The 21,832-nt window shown below is 40.4% G+C and overlaps 1 protein-coding gene across 5 annotated transcripts in view; it reads right to left on the bottom strand.

The window, feature by feature from the left end:
* Positions 1-21,832, bottom strand: part of DPF3 (double PHD fingers 3) — a 177,866-nt gene that overhangs the window by 34,258 nt on the left and 121,776 nt on the right. For 2 of the 5 annotated variants that reach the window (XR_010743824.1, XM_066321310.1), the window contains exons 5-8: positions 19,357-19,452; positions 18,286-18,324; positions 14,593-14,671; positions 6,382-6,519 (exon numbers count right to left, since the gene is read on the bottom strand). Coding sequence is in view for 3 of the 5 variants with exons in the window: in XM_066321310.1 (XP_066177407.1) it covers positions 6,382-6,519; positions 14,593-14,671; positions 18,286-18,324; positions 19,357-19,452 (352 nt within the window). In the remaining 2 variants the exon portion in view is untranslated. Of the gene's footprint in view, positions 1-6,381; positions 6,520-14,242; positions 14,285-14,592; positions 14,672-18,285; positions 18,325-19,356; positions 19,453-21,832 lie in introns of all 5 variants that reach the window. The other 3 variants (XR_010743825.1, XM_066321311.1, XM_066321313.1) reach the window with 2 other exon arrangements.

Below are 21,832 nucleotides of genomic sequence, written 5' to 3'. Positions count from 1 at the left end.
ACACGGCTTTATGGGGAAGGCAAAAGAAAAGCAGTGCCTGGACTGTGGCTTTCTTTGATGGAAGAGGAGGGAGATGGCTGGCTGGGCATGCACCCCCGTCTGTCCCTGTCATTGCTGGGTGCAGTGAGCAATGGTGGGGCAGAGAGGTGCACCGGGGAGCTGCTTCTGTGCTCAAGGCTAGACCCTGCCCTGGGAAGGAACAATAAAAAACCACAACTGCTGGTGCGGTGAGGAACACAGCACGCACAGCTGAAGTGTGCTCAAGGCTCTCGCTCTCTCACATCTATGCACTAGGCAGGGATGTGCACAGCCATTTCTGGAGACTCCTCACCATGAATTAAGTGCATGGGTTTTTCCTTGCAGTTTTTCAGGAAGAAGTGTAAATCAAACTGAATGAGAGGAAATGGCCAGTCACTTACTCTGTTGTTAGCACCAGAGATAAGCACGTTGGCTGGCCCAAAACCGGGAAGTGTTGGGGCCACTTGATACAGGGCCCTGCAGGAGGCTGGAGGCAGCACATCTGTGTCGATGTGGTGCTGTTTTCTACTAAACACACTTGGAACTTGGGCGTAACGCTGGGAAACGGCGAGTGCTCTGTTCCCAGAGTTGTGCTAATCAGCCTGCACAGCCCCATGGCCTCCACGAGCTTCTGCTCCCCACGCTGCACTCCCCTGCATGGGATGGGCATGCCCTGTGCTGGCAGCCAGAGAAGCGGGATATGCTACTGAGAGGTTCTGCAAACCACCCACCTAAAGTATTGCCAGGTCTCTCTGGTAACTGGATTTTATCTCCTTTTTTGAGTTAGCTGGTAGTGTGGGGATAGAAGAAGCTGTTGTTCTTGCACAGCTTTTAGCAACTCTGAAAGGTTTGCCTTTTCTGTAGCCCCTGCTCACAGAGAAGCACAGCCAAGGAGCACTACAAGAAGTGCTAGGAGAAGTAGGTACATCTGTAAAAGTCAGAGGAAGCCTCTAAATGTGGGGAAAGAAAGATCATTTGATCATCTCTTTTACAGGAATCAGTGTGGCCCTTAAGTTGAGCAGCTAAATGAGAGTGCTGGAAGGTGAGCTAGGTAGCTGGAAAGCACAGCTAGGAAAATACAACATCAACTGATTGGATTCAGCAGATTTAGGGAATCAGCGTTCCTCCACCTTAAGGCACCATTTCATAGAATTTCTGTGCACTGACCTTACAGAGTCTTCTGCAGGAACACCTAAAGCCCACTGCTAGGAGTAAAACACTGTAACTATCTAGTGCCTTTATGATGATAAAGAGTAGGAGATACAGAGTAGGAAGACAGACAAAAGAGTCTGACACCTTAACATAAAGATTTCCTGACATTAAGGGGTACCTCTCTAGTGGCGCCTGGCCACTGAAACACATCATTCCCGTCAGCTAAGGGAATATATCCCACCTCAAGAAAGGATTGTAATGCCCAATATACAGCCCCATCTGGCAGCATCCCTCAATATTCAGGTATGAGAATGGCCAGTGCCATGAATTGGGTTCCTGCAACATCTTGTAGGCTTTTATTTGGAAATTATTCACTGGAGGAGTGTGAGAAGGCAGAGAGCACCTATTCAGTTCAAATTCAATCAAAGCAGTCGAATTTTACTTGGTTTAAACTTTACATGGAGGAGGGGGAAAAAAGGCAGAAAAAGCAAGGAAATAGCAGAAAAAGAAAAAATATAAATACATAAATGATATAATCCTAAATCAAGAGGTGATGTGCTGTTGAAACAACGCAGGGTTTTCAAAAACCAATTAGTCAGATTGGAAATATTTTTTCATAAACTACTGAGAAGCCTACTATTTGGTGCTTCTCTTCAATGACAGTTGCACATCAACAGCATCATTTTAGTCCCTGACCAGGCAGTATAGAAAAGAAACACCAAACTAACAAAACAACCACTCCGTGACTCGAATCAAAACAAACAAACAAAAAGTGGGTTGCAGATTAGCTCTCCCTCTCCACAGGAGACAAGTTTGGGATTTTCCACTATGCCACAACTCTAAACAACTGATCAATTTTTTTAACTAAGCATTGCAAAAGATATGCACAAATGTCTCAGTAATTTACAGCTGCAAACAAGATTTAAGGGAAATCTTTACACAGTTCAAACTCTTCAATCACTACTGTTTCTTTCAGCATTTTGAGTGTTTTTCCTTTTTGTTTCAGAAAACAAACTCTGAAAAGAGAAAAGTCCCAAACAGATTAAATTACTAAGAAGTCAACTCAAGGTAATGTACATATTTTGACTGAAAAACACCTGCTGCAGGGTATCTTGTTGCAAGGTGGGCATTGATGCATCCTTGCATTCAGAAGTAGCTCCCACCATGGCCCCAGCAAGGATCAGCACTGAGGCAGGGAAAAAGTAGGCCTGATGTAGCTTTTCAAATTGATGCTGCTTGTGGAGAGGAGCAAACAGCTCGTCTCCAACTGAGGGGCTGACTCTCGTCATTTATTCATGGCCAGCCCCCTGCCTGGATGGAAATAAAAATGTTTCAAAGATGACTGTGTGGGGGAGCTGGAGGACAGCTTGGAGGCACACTGAGGTTAGCACATTAATTTTTTATCTCTGGAGAACGGGTATCCAATTATGCTTAGAGTACACAAACAACTTTGGCTGGTCTCTCCAGTAGAGATTTATCCACATAATAAAATCTGGGATGGAACTGGGCACAACAGGCTGATGCCATGAAATAATGTACACAGGTGGTTTTGAAGGGCAAATGCTTGAGCTAGCAGAGAGCAGGAAGGCACAGGAATGCACCCTCCTTAACTACATGTATTGCACAATGGATCAATCTGCATTTGGCACAATGTACTTCATTTAGGATTGTCACTGGCCAAAGTGCTTGTGGGCATAAGATCCTGTTCAGTTCCTGTTTCTGCACAGCCGCCTGCAATCAACATTTCACACAGCAAAATGCCACTGAAAACTCTTCTCCTTTAAAGGAGAGGAAGTTTTCCTCCATGTAGACACACTGTCCTATTCTCCCAGGAATTAAGAAAGAGCATTTTATACTAGTACACTCATTCACAGAAACATTTCAATAGATAGAAGTCTAATGTAATTCCTATATCAGAAGTGTCTCAAAATTTGTGAGCACCAGCTGCCCCCAGAGCTGGCCTGTACCCATGGAGAGAGATGGAATAAAACAGCAGGTGTTTTGTGGCGGGCTTGGATGCACCCTGGGCTCACAAATCTCACGGTCTCAGTGCCAACATGTAGAGGAAAAGCCAGCAGAGAAAACGTCTTTAAATGGTGTGGGATCATTTATTTTTCCAGTGGAGTTGAGGAAAGGGGAAGTTGACTTTTTAAAAGGTTTTCTATAATTTCCTTTTCACAGTTCAATACTCAGGTAAAAATTCAAAGAGTAGGTCAGAAATAAATGTATATATAAGCAGCAGCAAGACTAGACACTGAAGAAGGGCTATTTATCTGTGTCAAAGGGCTAGATAAAGCATACAAAGCAAGCCACTAAAGCTCAAACAGAACACAGGCTAGGGTGTTGACTGTTGAACTATCTTTCATGTTGCAACAGGTAATCTTTATGTGAGAAAGAAGGACAGAAAAAAAGAGAGATGTAAAGAGATGGAAATAGACAAACCTTCTGCACAGTCAAGGACAGTGAGATGTGCCAAGGTGAGACGTGAGACTTGGGCGAGTCCCAGTTCTTTGATGCACACCTATTCAATGGTTCTCAGTTTTATGTAGGTTCCTCCTATCTACATCTCTTCCAGTCTCTGGGTAATTTTCTGACCTACTCAATTTGGTCTGTGCATGAAATAGAGGGGACTGAATATGCAGAAAGACAAGAGGCTTTCAGGTCTTGATCTGGCAGCCATTAGGGCATCAATGGTTGAGTCCTGCAGAAGCCCTGCTCCCTCCTGCATCACCAGGGCTGCTGTTACTGCAGGTTCTGTAAGGAGTGGAAGCTGTAGAGGAGACATGGGTACAAAGGAAGGAAGTTCATGCTGCAGCTGCCTGAACTTTACTGACCTGGTGCTCACCTCCCACGGCTCAACTAACTCCAAATGGCTGGTTTGATTTGCCTTGCCTTTTCTAAATCAGGCTGCTTGTATTTCTGACACACTGCTCAGCAAATAACCAGATCCTGCTCTACACCATATCTCTGGTGCTCCTGCTTAGTGGGTTGTGGATTAGCTGTTTGGATTAACATCCCTCTGCCTTCCCTCCCACCTACCCCACCCCCCAAGCCCATGCAGAGAGGACTCTTGAAGCTTGAGACCTACGATACTGCAGACCTGTCAAATCTAATTCATAACACATGCCTAGCCGTTCTTAGGGGAGAGGAAGGATCTGATGCTCTGGGTCCCCACCATTCCTCTGTACAAAGGGACCATTTAATGACTGCACATTAGCAATGTGGACAATTAGCATTCACATGGAAGATAAATGGCAGCATAAATTAAATATCACCAAGTGGAAGAGTAAAGATGCAAGATCTGAGCTCAAGGCTGTAAACAAACAAACAGGCAAAAAAGGAACAAACCACCACTGTGACAGCTCAGCCATTTGGGACAGTTACCTTCCAGCATCTGTGATTTTCCCCAAGGCTGATCTGCACATTTGCATGGCTGTTGCCTATACCTCACTGGCTCCTGGCTGGTTATTCTTTCCACTCCGGAATGAGGGCATCAGAGAGGTTTACCCCAATGATTGCAAATTTCTGCCTGCTTGTGGATCTGTGCATCAGCAGCTTCCCTTTGCCACAAGCCCAAGTAGCTCTCTTTCCCACAGTGTAGAACGTGCTGTTTTTATCATGGGCGAAAGTCAGCTGCCCCTAACTTACCATGGCTTTTCTAGCTCTTTTTGCTAACTTCTATCTTTTCCTAAGCACCAGAGATCCAAGGACTAAGACCCCTTGGCACCCATGTCAAGCTGAATTCAGGGAATGAGACACTACCCTTCTTTTTTTTGGGCATCTATTGCAAGACCATTATCAATAATGATTCAATACAGATTTGCAATATTCCTCTCAGGTATGCAACTATTACTGATGACTGCAGGCACCCAAGAAAAAAACCAACCACCAAAAAAACCCCAAAGCTGATATAATTGCTAAATAAACAAAAGCTACTGGCTAAACACTGACATTCTCCTGCCTGCCCAAGCAGTCACTCTTAATGTATTGACAGCTCAAGTTTATCAACAGCTGGAGGAGTCAAAATCACTTTTGCTGTGAATCAACAAAACATGTGAATAACTAAAAGGTAGAACATAAATGTGACAGAAACATAGAGCTTGCCAAATGGGATCACACTAAACAGTCCTTCAAGCTCAGACAGTGGCTAGTAGCAGATGCTTTGGAGGAAGGAAACCCCCTCCCACACCTCCCTGGGGAAAAGTATCAATTATACTGCTTAGAAAGAAAATATTTTCCTACTTCTATATTTCTTGAAGGTATTAGAAAGGGGTTTCCTGCATATTTTTCCCCATAAGCATTTTATTGCTTTATTACTTTTAACTAAAATAACACAGATCACATGCTGATCCAAAAGAACTTTTTGAAAGCAAACAAAGATATTTACACAAATCCCAAGGTCACAGCAAACATCACATAGTATTGCACTCTGGAAAACTGAGAAACAGGGGATTAGAGACTTGCAAAAATCAGTAATAGAACGCAGTCTCCTTGACCTCCTGTTCTGTGCCTAGGGAGATAGAAGGGACAGTCAAATGGGGCAATGGACCTTATGCTCACACTGAACATATGTGATTCATTACATAAGAATTCAGACCATTTAGATTTCCTTCAGTGCTGTACCAGTGTGGGAAATTGAGGTACATTCTCCCTTCATGTTCTAGCTCTCCTTCTTGCAGATCAGTACTGATGTGTTTTCATAGCTTTTGTCAAATTGTAACTAAGAAGCAACATTTGGCAAAGTTGAAGGTAAGCTGCTTGTGCAGCAGGTGAAGGTATAAGGGAGAAAAGTGCTGTTATTTTCATACTAAAAACTGAGACATTGACGAATATATCTTATTTAAAGGCAAAACAAAGACAGCCCCCAGAAACTGCTGGATGTCTATTTCTTTGACAGCCTTACTAAAAGCCACTGGGAGGCTGCTTGATGATGGGCAGGTAGGGCATCTCTTCTTTTCCCCCCTCTCTTTGCCACCTCCTCCCCACAGGAGCAGTAATGGAAAAGTGACTTGCTGCAGAGATAATGCTGGGTTTGAAATGAATTTCTGACTAGCTGAGCCAGCATCCGTGTGAGCTGTGGCTGATTAGCTCCAAGCATCCAGGTCCCAATCACTCACAACTGAGCCAGGCAATAACACCAGCCTCCCCAAGGCAAAGACAGGGTGGAGGCAGCACCCCTGAAAAGGATCTCAAAGGCAAAATCCTACTCACGTTTGTGGTTTTCATTTCGGTGGACAGGGGAAGAGCGGGTCTCCTGCTCGCGGGCTTCATCACCCTCTTCACTGGCGAGGTGGGTGTGAGCATAGTGGTAGCTCAGCCCAGGCCTGTTCTTGTAACGCTTGCCACAGACTGGATGGAAAGGAGATATGAGGGAGGGGAAGAGAGAACGGAAACATCAGTGTGATCTACAACCACAGTGGCATCCTCTCAAACAATGCTCCCTTTTCCCCTGAGAACGGCACCACACACTCCATGCGCCTGCCCAAAACCCTTCCAGCCAGCACTGGTGAAAGGTGACACAGGGCAGTCCTGTAGCTGCAGGTCCTCAGAAAAGGTTTCTTCCCACCATGCTGCCAGCAGTCCTTCCCACAGGCCTAGGCAAATGCACATTCAGTCCCTACAGATCACAGAGTCCTAATCCTCTCTGCTAAGATTATAACAAGACTGCACATAAAATTAAATGAAATGCCAGTTCCAGTAGTGATGCTGCACAAAGCACAGCAATGGGAACAAGACTGAGAAGAAAGGACATTATTTTCTTCATTACTGATCTCTGAAAAAAAGGGAACAGATGGGTTTTTTTTTTTAAAATACTTTCTCCAAATGTTAATAACTTCTTTTACAGATTCCCAGTTAAGACAAGGAGGTGGAAATCATCCACAGTTTCTTGCTAGAAAAACATGTGGTAGTGATACTTATTTTCCCAGGTAAACTTCATACTCAGCATCCCAATAAACAGTACAATGTGTGACAGAGAATCCTGCTTCTGAACTTCCATTTATTTTAGGATTAAGTCAACAAATATTAAGGACAGAATCAAACAACTCAGGGTGATGAAAGGTCTACTTTCACAGGGAGCTTACAGCAAGGGCAGGGAACATCATAGAATTCATTACATATTAATTGATTTTCTATAAAGCTTTTATTTCATGTTATTGTCTCAAAAAGACATGTTATTGCCTCAAAAATGTATCACTTTTCATCTTCAAAGCATTCTCGGAATGTTCATTTTCTTTAATACGGCTATTTCATCTACCAAATACAAATATTTCCATTTTAAAATATTAGAAAACAAGGACAAAAAGTTCAGTGCCCTGCTTGGAAGTTTTTACCTCTGGACACATTTTCAGTCACTTTATTACCTTAATTAACCTCAAGGATTCCACACAGGAATAAATGTCATGTCCAGCAGTCTGTCCTGCAAAGCTTGCTTAGAAGGAAACGGTGCCAGAAGAGAGAACACAATCCTGTTTTTAGACTCCCCTGAAAAGGATCTCCAAGGGGTAAGTGACCATCCACTCCTAAAAACTTAAGTTGGCCCCAGTATGTATCCAGCAACACATATAGATACTTACTTCCCATTCTCCAGACACCTGGGTCTGGGACTGTCCCCAAATAAATTAAAAAAAAAAAAAAAAAAAAAAAAAAGAAACAAAGCAAAACAAAACAAAACAAAAAAAACCCCTCATCCCATTTATTCATTTACATATAAATAAAGCTTTAAATTTTATACTTTTCTGCTACTTCTCAGAAAGCACCAACTGATGTTCCACCTTTTGGAAGAGATTATAGAAAATTGTAAATAAAAGCCTATTACAATAATATATTTCATTCTTAATCTCTTCTAACTGATTTACAAACTCCCTCAAGGAAAATGCTTTTCTTTATTAGAAACATGTCAAACAAGCTCCTGATATGTATGAGTGATCTGGAATATTAGATACTTTATCCCAATTTTCTTCATTGTGCAATGATCACAGAGTCATTGTGATGATCACAGAATCATCATAACAAGACAGAAGTTTCTTTGAAGCGCAATATGTCCTGTCCTCAGTCACAGATTTTTTAAGTCTTTGAATGGCCTTGATTCAGAAATGAGACCTCCTGCAGGAGGGAAGAGGGAATATTGGGTGAAATGAAATACTCATATAGATATGCACATCCATTCTTTGAAGCATCTGCCTTCATTTTTCCTATGTAAACCTAACTCCATTGCAAGACATTTTGAAGGACTAGACTGTTGTTAGATGCATGCTGTCCACAAAACATCAGTTCAGTCTCCCTTCTTCTAGTACCATCCTTGTTTTCTTCCAGTGCATTCTGGAGAGGGAAACTACTTCTCCTTCTCTGTGGTCCTGCAGGGCAAAGGACAAGCAGTGGAACAGATGCTGAACAAGAGTCAAAACAACAAGATTATCTGCAGTTCTGTATGATTTCCCCCATGTTTTGAATAGTAGAAAAGCATAACACTTGAGTAAACAGCCCAGAGAGAGCTCACTGCTTAAATTCTTTCAGAATGGTAACCTCCTCTAATTACATAAATGTTGTAGCATTTTTTAGAATGGAGAAAGAGATTCACATTTCTAGCAGATTGACCATCTGCTTGATGAGCTGGATCGGCTCATCAAGTATCCTGCTCTATCCCACTTATATTGATGCATTCAAAGAAGAATATTAAAAAAATAATTCTATTGCTATGAATTACCAATACTGCTCAAAGACTTCTGTCCAATTATTTCCAGAACACTATCAGGTGGTCAATGCACAAAAGGAACCTTGCATTCCCTGCAACAAGTCCCAAAACTGTGGTGTTTACTCCATTCCTTATAGGATCCTACAGGGATTTTTAGCTAGGGAGTTAAGGATGACATAGGAAATCAGATGGGTCTGCAGACTCGTCCTTCTTCGGCAAAAAAGTATCAGCTCACCAGAAAAAAGCAAGTATTGATATAAGCTGAGGCAGTAGTAATTCTGCAGCTGAGTCCTTTCCATTGTAAGGACTTCCAGGTGGCCTTCAACGGTGGCAGCAGTCTCAGACATGCCTTTTCATAAACTGATTTCGAGGACTTTATAACCAGAACTGAGGCAAATGAGTTTGGTTTACATTGTTCTAGAAGATCCTTTGTAGGACCAAAGATTTCAGTTCCAGCAGCCTTTGTTCTTGGTGACTAGATTTTTCCAGTTTTCAAATTCATTTTGTGTCATGAAAAGAGTCTGAAGCCCTGCCATGAATTGAAACTGCAGAGATTTCATGTTCCTCAAAGAAATTAGACTTTTTCAGGGGGAAAAGGGTCATGATATTAGTCAGGCAAAAGAGCCATTCCCTTCAGTGAGAGTTCACTAGAATGAAAGCTAAGTCAGAACTTCATGGTTTCTCCAACAGATTGAATCTTCCTCAATTCACCCTAATGTCTTCTTTTCCAGGTAAGAGCACATTTTATTAACCTACCACATCACTGTGCTAAAAAGTAGTTTCTATAAAAGGGTGATCATTAATAAACACTTAGTTCTTATATAACTCTTCCCACTGCAGACTTGCTTTTCAAACATTAATTAATCTTCCTCCACATTCCTGAGTGGGAAATACTATTCTCACTTCAGTTCTGGAAAAAAGAGAACCGCAGAGGGGCTGACTTTCCCACACAGTGATCTTTTTTCATTACCAGGACTGGAATCCATGAATTCCAGCATCCACACCAGTGCTTACACCACATCTTTCTCATTTTTAGAGCTGACAAAAGAATAGTGAGAACTGGTTCTCCCAGTCTGAAATGCACGCTGTTGGTTAGTTTTTAACACTATGAAGCTTACACATAGCAAGTGAGAGTGTGTTTTTGATAAACTTTGTCCAGTGGCCTTCCTTTCAGCAGTTTTGACTTTTTTATCTTCAATTTTCCTTGCTAGATAGGCTCATCATTCTTGCATGTGGCAGATTTTATCCTGAATCTCAACACTGGGAAGTTGACTTGATCTTTAATTAGGTAGCCAAGCTCAATAACAACAGTGGGAGTTTGTAGAATGTAACCCACTCCAATTCCTCCTGCATTCAAAGGATATATTTTTGCTATGACCTGATGTGAATGCTGCCTTAGGAACAAGCTGCGTAAGCAAGCAGTAATACAGCAGTGCAGACCAAATGTCACAAATGGGGAAGAGTGAGGGTTTTTTATGAGGCTACCAGACAGTCTCCTATGATGAACCTTACTTTCCTTCAAATTTGAAGACTGATATGAAAATGTTACACAACTGCATTACGTGGGGGAAAACAGTATAATTGTAAGCATTGAGTGTTTCATAAAAGACAGCTCTCTTTTAAGTTCTGGGCTGTAGCATCCTGCAATTCTTTGGATAAGCAAATTCTCACTGGGTTTCTATTTCTCTATGAGTAAAATGAATATCAAATACTTCCCTTGTTAAAAAGGGGATTTGAAACCTATGACTTAAAAGATTTCTTTATCAAATATCTAATGGCTGTGTTGCTGTCATTTTGAAATAGTTACACATTTGGTCCTTGGCAGCCTGTGAGCTGTGTTCCAGCCAGCTCTCCACATACATTTTGCACAATCTGTCACCAGTATGAGACAGAAGGAAACAATCCATGTTTTTAGTGGAAACAGGAAACTGGAGGAGTACATGCTGCCTTTTTCTTTTTTTTTTTTTTTCCTCACTGAATTTTGCCCCTCTCATTGTCTTTCTTTGCTTTTCTCTGTTGCCTCCTGTTCTTTCTTCTCAGCTGTGTCATGTCAAATACTAAATCTTGAGTTAGGTTCTGGCAGGCAGTCATTCCTCAAAGTTATCTTCCTGTCCTACCATTCACTCCACTCAAAAAAACCCAAAATTTGTCCTTGTTTTGCACTGGTTTGGTAATTCCATTGCAGAGATTCAGCACAGACTAACTTCTCTGGCTAGAGGAAGTACACATCTGGAGCCATGGAACTCAAGTGCTGCAACTGATTGTAACTTTTAAACCAGAATACAAGTTTCTAGATAACACTTCAGAGAAGGCTGTGCTTTTTAAAAAGTAGTAAGTAATATATAATAAACACTATAAAAGCAATAGAAGGATTTTTAAGAAGACTGCTTGGTAGAAATAACAGTTCCCCAGTTGAATATTTGACAGGGACACAACATCAATTCTTATTAAACCTGTAAGTATTCATTCATTCATTCACTCTGTTCCTTTAAAAACCACATGCCCCATTTATCATGAACAATGATGAGGGTTTATCTTCCACTTGCTTGACACCACAGGCTTTGTTTTTTGTTTTTTGAGCCTTACTTTCCACTCTTCTCTGAGGCACCTGCTGCCTCACCTAGCCAGGTGCTCAAGCTATAATTGGGACTGCTCTCATACAGCTGCTGAGCCATTTTGGCTACGTTACCATTTGCAGTCTGTACCCATCTCCCACCAGGCTTCCCTGCCACTGTTGTTATCAAAGTGATCCCAAGGGAGCTTAAGGCACAAGCACTATCCGGTGCAAGTGGTCAAAAATCTGACCACAAAGTTTTCTACTTGTTGATGTGATGAAACCATGCATTTCATGATTATCCTAGCAATTTTATTGATGCTTTGGCCAAACATTTTATTCTGAGCTTCTACTACAGTGTAAGCTCAATAAAACCAGTTGAAGTATTTCAGAGTATTTCATTCCACAAAACAAGCATCCAACCACCTCTCCTTAAAAGCACAGGAGGACAAAATATTTTGAGCTTTGAAAACCTTTACCGCCTAGAAATTGCATGTTTCCAGTCAGTTTTAATATTGAGACTTTAATACTGGGGAATATCTGAATGCCTCGTACAGAAAAAGGCAGGTCTTTTCAGACATAACATTGCTATTTTCCAACACAAGGGGCAGTGCCAGTTGGGCATCACTCTTGCATCATCTTACTGACACACAGCCTAAGTGTTTTCCTATTTTTTTATAACTGATGGAATCTGTTGATATATTCTTGTTTTGCTGAAATGTGAATGTGTAAATATGATAAAAGAGCAAAGTAGTTTTTGACTACAAATCATTTTTTGTGCCCATGCAGTTTTATAAGAAAATTAATTTGGTTTAGCTGTGTTTATGCTTTCTTCTCTGTGGTCATTTTCAAAACCCAAATATCAGAATACTTGCAGAAAAAGAAGCCTGGAGGCAAATTAAATAAACTACACAAAAAACAAACTGTTGGCCCATTAAGCTAATTATTTATACCAATAATGTGATGGAGGGAATAATGCTTTCCCAAACAGGAAATACATAACACTGCATTTCACCTGCACGTCTCCATGTGAAACAGACCTATCTGCCCAAAACATCTCCCAAGGAGTACTGCAAACCAATTTCTAATCTACCACAATTAAATTTTTATCTATAAAAATACTCATGAAATCATTTCAAAGAAAAAAAAATATAAAAAAAATCCACCCAAGCAGGATAATAAGCAAATTACTCATAATTAATTGTATCTCATGTTTGTATCAAAATTTAATGAGGGAAGGATGTACTTCAGGATGATGACATTACAGCTTACACTACTGACATTACAGCAGAAGGGACAGTTCTTCCCTTCTGCTCTAAACTCAGATAGAAGAGTTCTGCTGTCATATAACCCTTTTATCAGCAACTTCAATGGAAAAGGAGAAGTCACTGTGCCAAGTCTGGAGTCCAAAACCCTTTATGACTCACCTGTAACTGTAAGTTTCCTAAAAGTGAAAAGTGTCAGCCAAATGAAATAGAAAAGTTTATATTTCTGAAACCAAAGATGAAATTTATGCTCCAAAATGTAAGCCAAAGCAACATTCCATCAATACAACAATGTATGAGAGTCTTGACTTCTGACCAGATTTCTGCTGCCTGCTTTGGTATCTTCAATGTTTAATCTACTCTGTGCAAAGCACTACTGTGTATGTTGTGAGTTCTTGGTAAAATCCAAAAGCAATGCAAGATGAGAGAATAAAGAGTCATTATGTTCAAAATGACTACCACTGACAAGTGTCCTTGGATTTAGAAGGATGGTGCAGAAAAGAGATAAAGGAAGATATACATATACCAGCAAAGAAAACCTGTGGATCACAGCAAGATAACTCTTGGGCTCTCATAGAAGTATTAGAAGACACATTTTAGTTGTACCAATGCACTAGGACTGCTATTTAATCACAGCATAAGTCCTCTGACTCTTCATAATTCAAGGGGCTCTTCCTCCTTGACCATGTTTTATCATGTGTCATGTCCCGTTCATATGCAATTCTTTCCATTTCTGGGGACATACAGTCACCTGGTCTCACCATACAAGAATATGATTTCATCAGATGGCATAAAGTTCTTATTCACCATGCATGCTCCTCATTTCCTTACGTTTTTATAAATCAGCAGAAAATACCCCCACAGATTGACATAATAAGCGTTATTCTTTTAAGGTGGGTAATGCTGCAAAATTGGCAAAAATAGAAAAAGGGGTACTTAGCTGTTCTCAAAACCATCTCTTTTGGATTACAGAAGTGAAGATCTGCTATTCTCCTACTTCTATTAACTTTTTTAAGCTATTGTCTTACAGGCTAGAAAGCACCTGGTAGCACAATTTACAATTGTATGTGCACTCTAGAGTAAGCCTTACAATGGGAAGCCTCAAAAATATGTGGGTAAGATAAGTGCCCTTCACAGAAGTGAGACAGTAAAGCAAAAAAGAATATCAAAAGAAGAAGGAAGGCATTAAGGACTGCAAAAAAATCCCCAAACCTTTTGGTAACAAACACTGGACTCCTCACTCATACTAGGATACTAGTACCCTCCTTCAGTGTTGATGCTGGGCTCTAGTATTATTTTTCTGTTCAGACAATGCCTTGCTTCACCTGCAGTCCAACTGCAAGATGCCAAACAGCAGGGCTGTATTCGAAGTGCATACGTGTCAAAACAAAGCATTCAAGATGTTATCTGTTTCTTAGAAGGGCTCAGCTTTTGATGATGCCACAAGACTACGTTCTAGTGAGGGATAAGACCTTCAGAATTTAGCCCAGTGAGGTTTTAAAAGGACTGAAGGGAAGAGAATCACCAAATATATCAAGAGACACAACAAGGGTGAAGTACCTTTGTCGGAGATTTTTGAGTTATGCTTTTGTTTGTAACTATCTGAAACAGAAAGAAATAGAGGGTGAAACTTACATGGGGGAAAAGAAGACAAAAGGCATAGAAGCCAGAAAAAGAGAAAGAGAAAGAAAATATAAGAGATGATTTATTAAAGGACAAAGGAAAGTGGAGTCTTGCTGAGAACTTAATTTTATTTCCTTCATGCAAAAACACCAAGAGCATCAGCAGCAGGTGGCAAACATGCAAGTCAGAGAGCAGCAGGATATTTTGCTGTAATATATGAAGCCCTGAGTGCACTAAGCTGGTAGGACCAGGCTGGAAGCAGAATAAGCTGTCTGGTTGCTACTTACTGTCACAAACATAGGGTTTGTCATGATCATCCTGGGAGGCAGCATCATTCCGTCTCCTGCCACCTCCAGATCCCCGAGCCTGCAAGGACAAGAGGAATGTTAGCATTATTCTGTCACCTCTCAGGTCTCCTTGTGCCCCACACCCTCCTATGAAAGATGTGCAGTATAAACTAAACAAATCCTCAGCTTCCATACAGGTTTCTCAAAGTGGTCTTGACCCTTCATCTCCTAAGATGTGCACTATATTAATGGACCTTGTAATGCAATGGAGATCCTCTCCACAGATAGCTCAAACTGTTCATCCACAGCAGTAGGTCACTGCCAGCACATATTCAGTCGAGTATCATCACACATTCATTTCTGAAGATGTTCAAATACCTTGCTGAACTGAATATGAATGAATGAATAGATGAACAGGTGTTAAAGGATATATACAAACATTAAATCAGCCAGAAAACAGACCTCAAATAAAAGATAGGTCAAATTATCTCCTTCAGTATTTTCAAAGGGGCATTGTTTGTGTTATGTTTTGTTTTCTAGCTGAAAAGCAATGTTTTGAAATGGCCTTCTGGGACAAAGATACCATGGCTAATTATAAAATGGAGCTTTGGTCAGTTAGTGGAAAAGATTAGATAATGTTGCTATGGCTACCTGCAATAACAGAAATTACCCAGAAAAGTGTCTGTGCAGTTCTGTCTTCCTAAAATGGACCGAACTGACAGCTACAGAAACTGAAAAACTTTGTTTCTCCACAGCACAGACTGCTCTGTCTTGAGCTCCAGGGGTGACAGTGGAATTCAATATCAAAACTACTTGATCCTGACCCTTCTCAGCTGAGATGCCAACAAGGGAACAGCTCATATCTGTCCAATGCTGGAGCTGTGATGTGGAACTGGGAACTCAGCCAAGGCCTTCAACTCTTTCATGTTCACTAATGTACAGTCTGTAAATGACAATAATTTTAGAATTGATCTTTGTTTGAGGAAGTGATCACAGGTGGATGGCTAAATAGTGCTTTATTAATTTTCCTAGCTACTCTATTCCTGGAAAAAAAATCACAGAATTGCTTCTGCTGCTCCTCTTATTAAACTGTTCATACTTCTCACTATAGACAAGGCCACCTGACTCAAATCCTGCAAGCCTTTGCATGTAGAAATAAGAAAGGGACAGAGCTTTGTTAGGTAAAGCTGAAGAAGGTGTAGAAATCTGAGAATATTTGCACCCAGCCATAAAGGGGCCATAGAAACTCCATCCCTCTTCTATGAGCTTGGAACAGAGCTAGCACTATTAGAATTGTGTTCTGTTGGATATCTAAAGAGAAGTTATAAGGAACAGTTTTATAGTGGCCTGACAAAGTCTGTCAAAACAGGGATTTATAAAACTTCACATGTTTTTTCCCTGGGATTTCTCAGGTCTAACTCTTAACACAGTCCCAAAGGGAAGACATGGATTTGCAGCTATCTGGATGGGGTAAATACTGTTATGTATGACAAGGATAACTCTGCCTTCTGCAAAGACCTCTGTGCAGTCCAGCACACATGTGCAGAGCAAGATTTGTAAGGGTGAACTGAAAAGCAGTTTCACCCTAGAAATGGCCTCAGCAACAATTGTTTGGTGGAAGCTTCTTTACTGACCGTATCACATAAAATCATCTTACTAGCCTGCACTATTTTCTCTCTGACTGCCAGCTCTTTAAACCCCCTCTGGGCAATGAAATCAATCCCAGGCTACTTCTTTTCTTCCCTCACTACTGCTAAATGTGCTGCAAGCTGAATTTCAGTCCATGGCAGCTCCTCCACAGCCCTCAACTCATCAAGGAGTCTTCGCATAGGCAAGTGATTGGCCCTTATAAATATTCCTGCTGGTACCTGGATTGGGATCTAATTTCCCTATCTTACCAGCTGCATTGACTTTTTAGGGCTATGAAAAAGATGGAAAGTCTTAAATTTGTCACTAGTCAGTAGCTCAGACTCTATTCACACACTGGGCACATACCTGTTGAATAAGAAGGTACTATTTTTACATAGGTACATTTCAGAATATGATACTAATTTAAGGTTTGTTGCTCAGAATTTTGCTAGTCTTACAGCAGCTGTTTCCTTTCAAACTGTTCTCTACAGAAATGCAGGGGCACATCATTCATGGCATGACCACATGTCAGATACACTTTTTCATGCAATGAACACAGAGGGGGAGATTTTTCAAGTCAATTACTTTCAATGGGACTTGGGTTCTTAAACGTGCTTGATGCCTTTGAAATTGTCCCACAGGATGTCCAGCTGATGAGCAGACAATCTGTACAAGTACAGCTGCATACATCTCACATCTTCTAGCAAACTACCCTGCCCAGCTGGTACCACATTGCCCCTGTCCAGCAAAGACACTAAAAATCTCTGTCTGTAAATCTACCTCTTCTGCCTTCAGTGTCCTTCCTATGCCCCTGTGATTTCAGGGCTAGCCTTGAGAGGAAAGGAAACCAAACAGCTGCCCCAGAGGTACTGAACTGAATGCCCCACACTTTCTGTCTGTGCTCCAGGCTGTTGAATTCAATCACCCACAGCTGCCTTTATTCTACTGACAGGATGCACCAAAGACTACAAGACTTGACATGTGAGGCCTGGACCAGCAGCCTTGAAGCAGCCCTGAAGCAGCCAGAGAGAGTAGCCAAAAGGACAGATGGAGAGTCCAGGATTAAAAATAAAATCATGCTGTAGGGAAAGGAAGGGGCATGTGCAATTTGGAAAGTCCAGAGCAGTAATTCCGTCGCATTAATCCTGTATTTATGCTGTTAGTCCTTCTCACTCCTCTGAGTCCCCAAAGGTCACACTCCAAAGGATCTTGTTTCTTATGCATGTCCTTCCCCTCTTCTGCCCTCTAAAAATACCCTAACCAAGTCCTTCCCAGAAACAAAGAGCTGCCTGGGTTTCATGTCACCCTATGTTTGTTTCATGTCCCTAATTTTAAATCCTTAGCCTCAATTTCCTATGCTGGGTCAGGCTAGAAAATGGCTGCCTTTAGAAAACTGCCAAAGTACTTGTGACCAGATGCAATTCAGGCTTACCAGTTTTCAACAGCTAGATAAAATGGCCCTAATTTTGACTTCCTAATTTCTACCGTGCTTTGCTTTGGTTATTGATGCCATCAAATAAAACCAAAAATTGCTTGAAGTATTTGGCATTATTCAGACTTCTCTTTTTTGCACTGAAAGAAGCCAGGGCACTAGCAGAGCAGGAGTTAGTTGCAAGAAAAAAGCAAGCAATCCTGCTCTCCTGTACTTAATAGGGGACAAGTTCTAGGGCAGAAAATATAACATAAATGTATGCTTCAAAATGAATGGGACATCTAGTACCCTCTAACTCCTTTCTTTACAGTAACTGGGAAAAAATTCCTGAACATTTTCTTGAACAGTGAAGCAAAATCTTGCACATAACACTAACTTCAGGACTTTGTTTGTATAGGTCTGGGACATAGGAATACACCAAATTCCCTTCTCCTAAGCAATATATCTCTTTTAGCTATTCACTCCCTTTCACTCACACTAACCAGCATTGTGCAATTTATATGAGAGCAACTTATTAGAAAAGAATTGTTAGCCTGGAATATTAGTTAATTGCTACAGTCAAGCTTATGTGCATGTATTGATTCTATCTCCTGGTTTTGGTTACTGGTTCATACAAATTTTCTGAAACTTACATTTTTCTGGAAAATTTTTTTCCAGGTGGGGGTCTTTGGCTAAGAAAGAAAGAAAGAAAGAAACTGGTTCAGGTGATTTTGAGAATAAGGATGGTGAAATATATACTTATCCAATTATTAAAGTGCTTTGATCTTATATTAAAAGACTTAAGCTCCAAAATAAAGAGGAGCAGAAAACTGAAACAACACAACAACCAAAGAAGAAACCAAAAGAGAGGGTCTGATGCATAAGTACATTGCAAGTATTCAATGTGGTTTCATGTCTTTTATTCAAAAGCTATTATATTCTGCTCATTTGGCCTAAAATGTGGCCCTTCTTGCTTGACTTCTATAAACACATCAAAAGGTACTTCTAGAGCTCCTGTGCCCCTGCAGCATCCACTGGAGCCAAAGAGAGATGAAATTGCTCAAAACTTCTGAGACTTGTGTCCATGTTTTTTCAGATGCCTGGCTTACGGGCCCACAATTGACAATGTTGATTCCAAGTTTAAAATGTTGGCCTCGTTACTTAACTGGTACCCCGATGAATTGTGAAGACATCTTAGGTAAGAGAAGGGACACAGAGTCCCCTAAGGATAAAATATTGCCCTTTTTAAGCAAATGGAAGATTTGCCATGGGCTCAAGAGAGCCAGCGTCAGACATAAAATGTTACCCTGAAGAAAGCTGCAAAACTTATTAACACAGTTCACGTTACTTTTATTAATACTTTATTTGGCTATCATGACTGAATTTCCTATTTTCTGTAATTAGCAAATTTTTTTAAGGAGCATTGTAATAGCAGGATGTTGTCATAGTTATTACAGTTTACATTACAATTGTAAATACAACACTAAAATAAATTTTCCCCAAAGTTTTACTCTCAAAATAATCCTTTTCTTTCACAGCAATTCATGAAAATAAACTGAAAAAGTATTAAAAATCTATTACATATGACTGAAAATTACCTATAGTGTTATCACTATCATATATTCATGGTTAAATACTTTGCATATATAATACACTTAAGAAATATACACTAAAAAGCAGAGGCTTGTTTCCTTCCTTTCCGTTCCAATAAACTCTCCACTTACCCGTCCTCTAGGCCTGTTCTTTCGTTTTGGAATATCTTCTTCCAAGTCTTCTTCCTCGTTCACTTCATCTGCATTTTCATCATTTTCTAAAACCCTCTGTGGTTGAACAATAAACAGGAATGGTTAGAAGAAAAAAGGAGGACACATCCAACCAACTACTGCTCTTTACCATAGTGACTGTGGGTTATTACAGGTGATATAAAGCCAAATCAGATCCCAGTACCCCTGCTTCTCTCAAGCAAGGCAAAATTTACTCTCTTTTTCACCGTAAGATCTCCAGGGAATTCCTACTAAAAAAATACTGCTGATATCAGTCAACCATGATAAAAAGGTTCCTAAGAAAGAATACTGGCATCACTGAGCACCAATATTTGAAGACAACGCAAAAATTAGTATGCGTAACTGGAGGCCCTGTCTGGGAATTTGTTTGCCTGGTTTTTTTATTTTCATTTGTTGCAATTTAAATTGTTTTGTTTTCTTCTAATGCTGAAAGTGCACTTTAGGAATACAAAAACAGTGGTTTTCTCTTTGGTAGCTCACAATCTTCTTTCTTTAGCAGAAATAGAGAAAAGTCCTCCATATATTCCAGAATGGATCTAGAAAGACATGTTTTTCAGAGCTTGCACCACACGTACAAGTCTAATCTGGAAGCAGGAAGTTTGTTGCATGAAAATGCTGAGGAATTACAGGTCTCATCTCGATTATTGCACCAACAGCAATGATTTGTTCAACTAATTATTCATTAGGAACAAATCTTCATCAGCTCACATAACCATGAGATGCCTAGTACAGGCAATTTCAATCTTTTAATCTTTTGAAATGTAACCTCTACAGAACCAAACATAGGCTGGCTGTCCCACATGAAAACATGCACAAGTCAGACATCACATGGAAAAAAGCCAGACAAATCACCACAACACTAATGTGGGAAGAAGTCCCATTGAAATTCCCTCAACCCTTGGCATGTCTGCTAGAAATACAGAGATTTGCCCCAGCCACTCCTGCCATTTATGGTGCTGTGCCATTTTGCAAGGGACTATACTGGAATCACTAACTTACCTTTGCCATGCCAACATTCATTTAAATTACAGCCACGATGCAGATTCCAATAGGGACATTAAACTGATAGGAATGTTTTTCACTCTTATGGTATTTGTCCTTCTCTCTAATTTCTACCTAAAAGCTGTTTGAGAGCTAGCAGACGGGGAACAGGAGCAAAGTAGTTTCTTTCTCTCCTTTTCACATACCTCAAGCACCAAATTCTGAATTTGTGTGAAAGAATTCAACAACAGGAATTTCACATTTCAAAAAGTCTGTATTTAGAAAACCAGTTACAAAAGTTTATTCTTTTATCAGCTAAATTTCGAAGACTAATACTGGTGAGTGCATTACAAACAAATTGTAGCACATGACAAGGATCAAGTCTTCATCTAATTTTTGCTGCTTCTTCTATTTTTGACTATCAAGAGGCTATTAATGAGCTCCGACCATCATGAAATATAATTTCACATAATGCTGGAGGTACGAAATACCAGAGAGTGTCAAAGTTAAGCAGGTTCCAGTTCTGCATACATAATTTTTTTTTTCAAAATTCATAAAACTGTATACATTAATTGACTTAATCTTAGGACTGAAGTGCTTGAAAAATGTTGTGCATGAGGAGACTGTAAGAAATGTAAGAATGTGTGTAAGAACATAAGCAAACTTACAGATATGAGTTTGTATTTTTAGATTGCTTCATATCTTAAAGTATCTCAAAAAAACCCCAACAAAACAGAAGCAACCACATGGTATGCGGGAGAGAGAGAAGCTAATTTACAACAATAATACTACACAAGAGTTAAGAGAAACATTACAAACCACTTTCTTGCTTTAAAATTGAAGAATCAATTTAGGAAAGAGATAATACGTAACCAAGTGTAAATTTGGTGACACTGCCAGAATAATTAGTTTAATTCTTGATAGAAGCAGCATAACCTTCCTGCTGCATGGTCAGAAGGCTACTCTAACTCTTCTCCATCAAACAATGGAGACACACATTCAATACCAATTTACTGTAGGACACAACTGTCAATCCTGTTACACACCAACTGTACAGCAGGTCCCAATTTATTGAGCAGAGTTTTATATGTTTTAGCAGAGTAACTTTTCTTTTACTATTATGCCTTTCTAAGACAGTTTCCCAGCACTATGTTTCCCAGCACAACCGTTTCCCAGTGCAGCCAAGCACCAAGTCATCTTCTCCTGACAGATACTGTGAATTTGGGAGAGTAGCGAGTGGCTGGGGCTGAGGTGGGAATTACAGTTATGGCTATCCCACCTGCTCACTCTCGCCACCACTGAGGCTGGGCCCTTTACAGTTACAGCACAGACAAGTATGCAAAGGAACAAAAGAGAGATTTGCATTCTCTTATTTGTCATGCCGATAAAGGCACTGGTGGTGATTTTGATCTGGTTCAGTCTAGCTGCCAAGTGC

The sequence above is a fragment of the Sylvia atricapilla genome, chromosome 6 (assembly GCF_009819655.1).
Source record: "Sylvia atricapilla isolate bSylAtr1 chromosome 6, bSylAtr1.pri, whole genome shotgun sequence".
Lineage (NCBI taxonomy): Eukaryota > Metazoa > Chordata > Aves > Passeriformes > Sylviidae > Sylvia > Sylvia atricapilla.
This window is presented reverse-complemented; position numbering and strand designations above follow the sequence as displayed.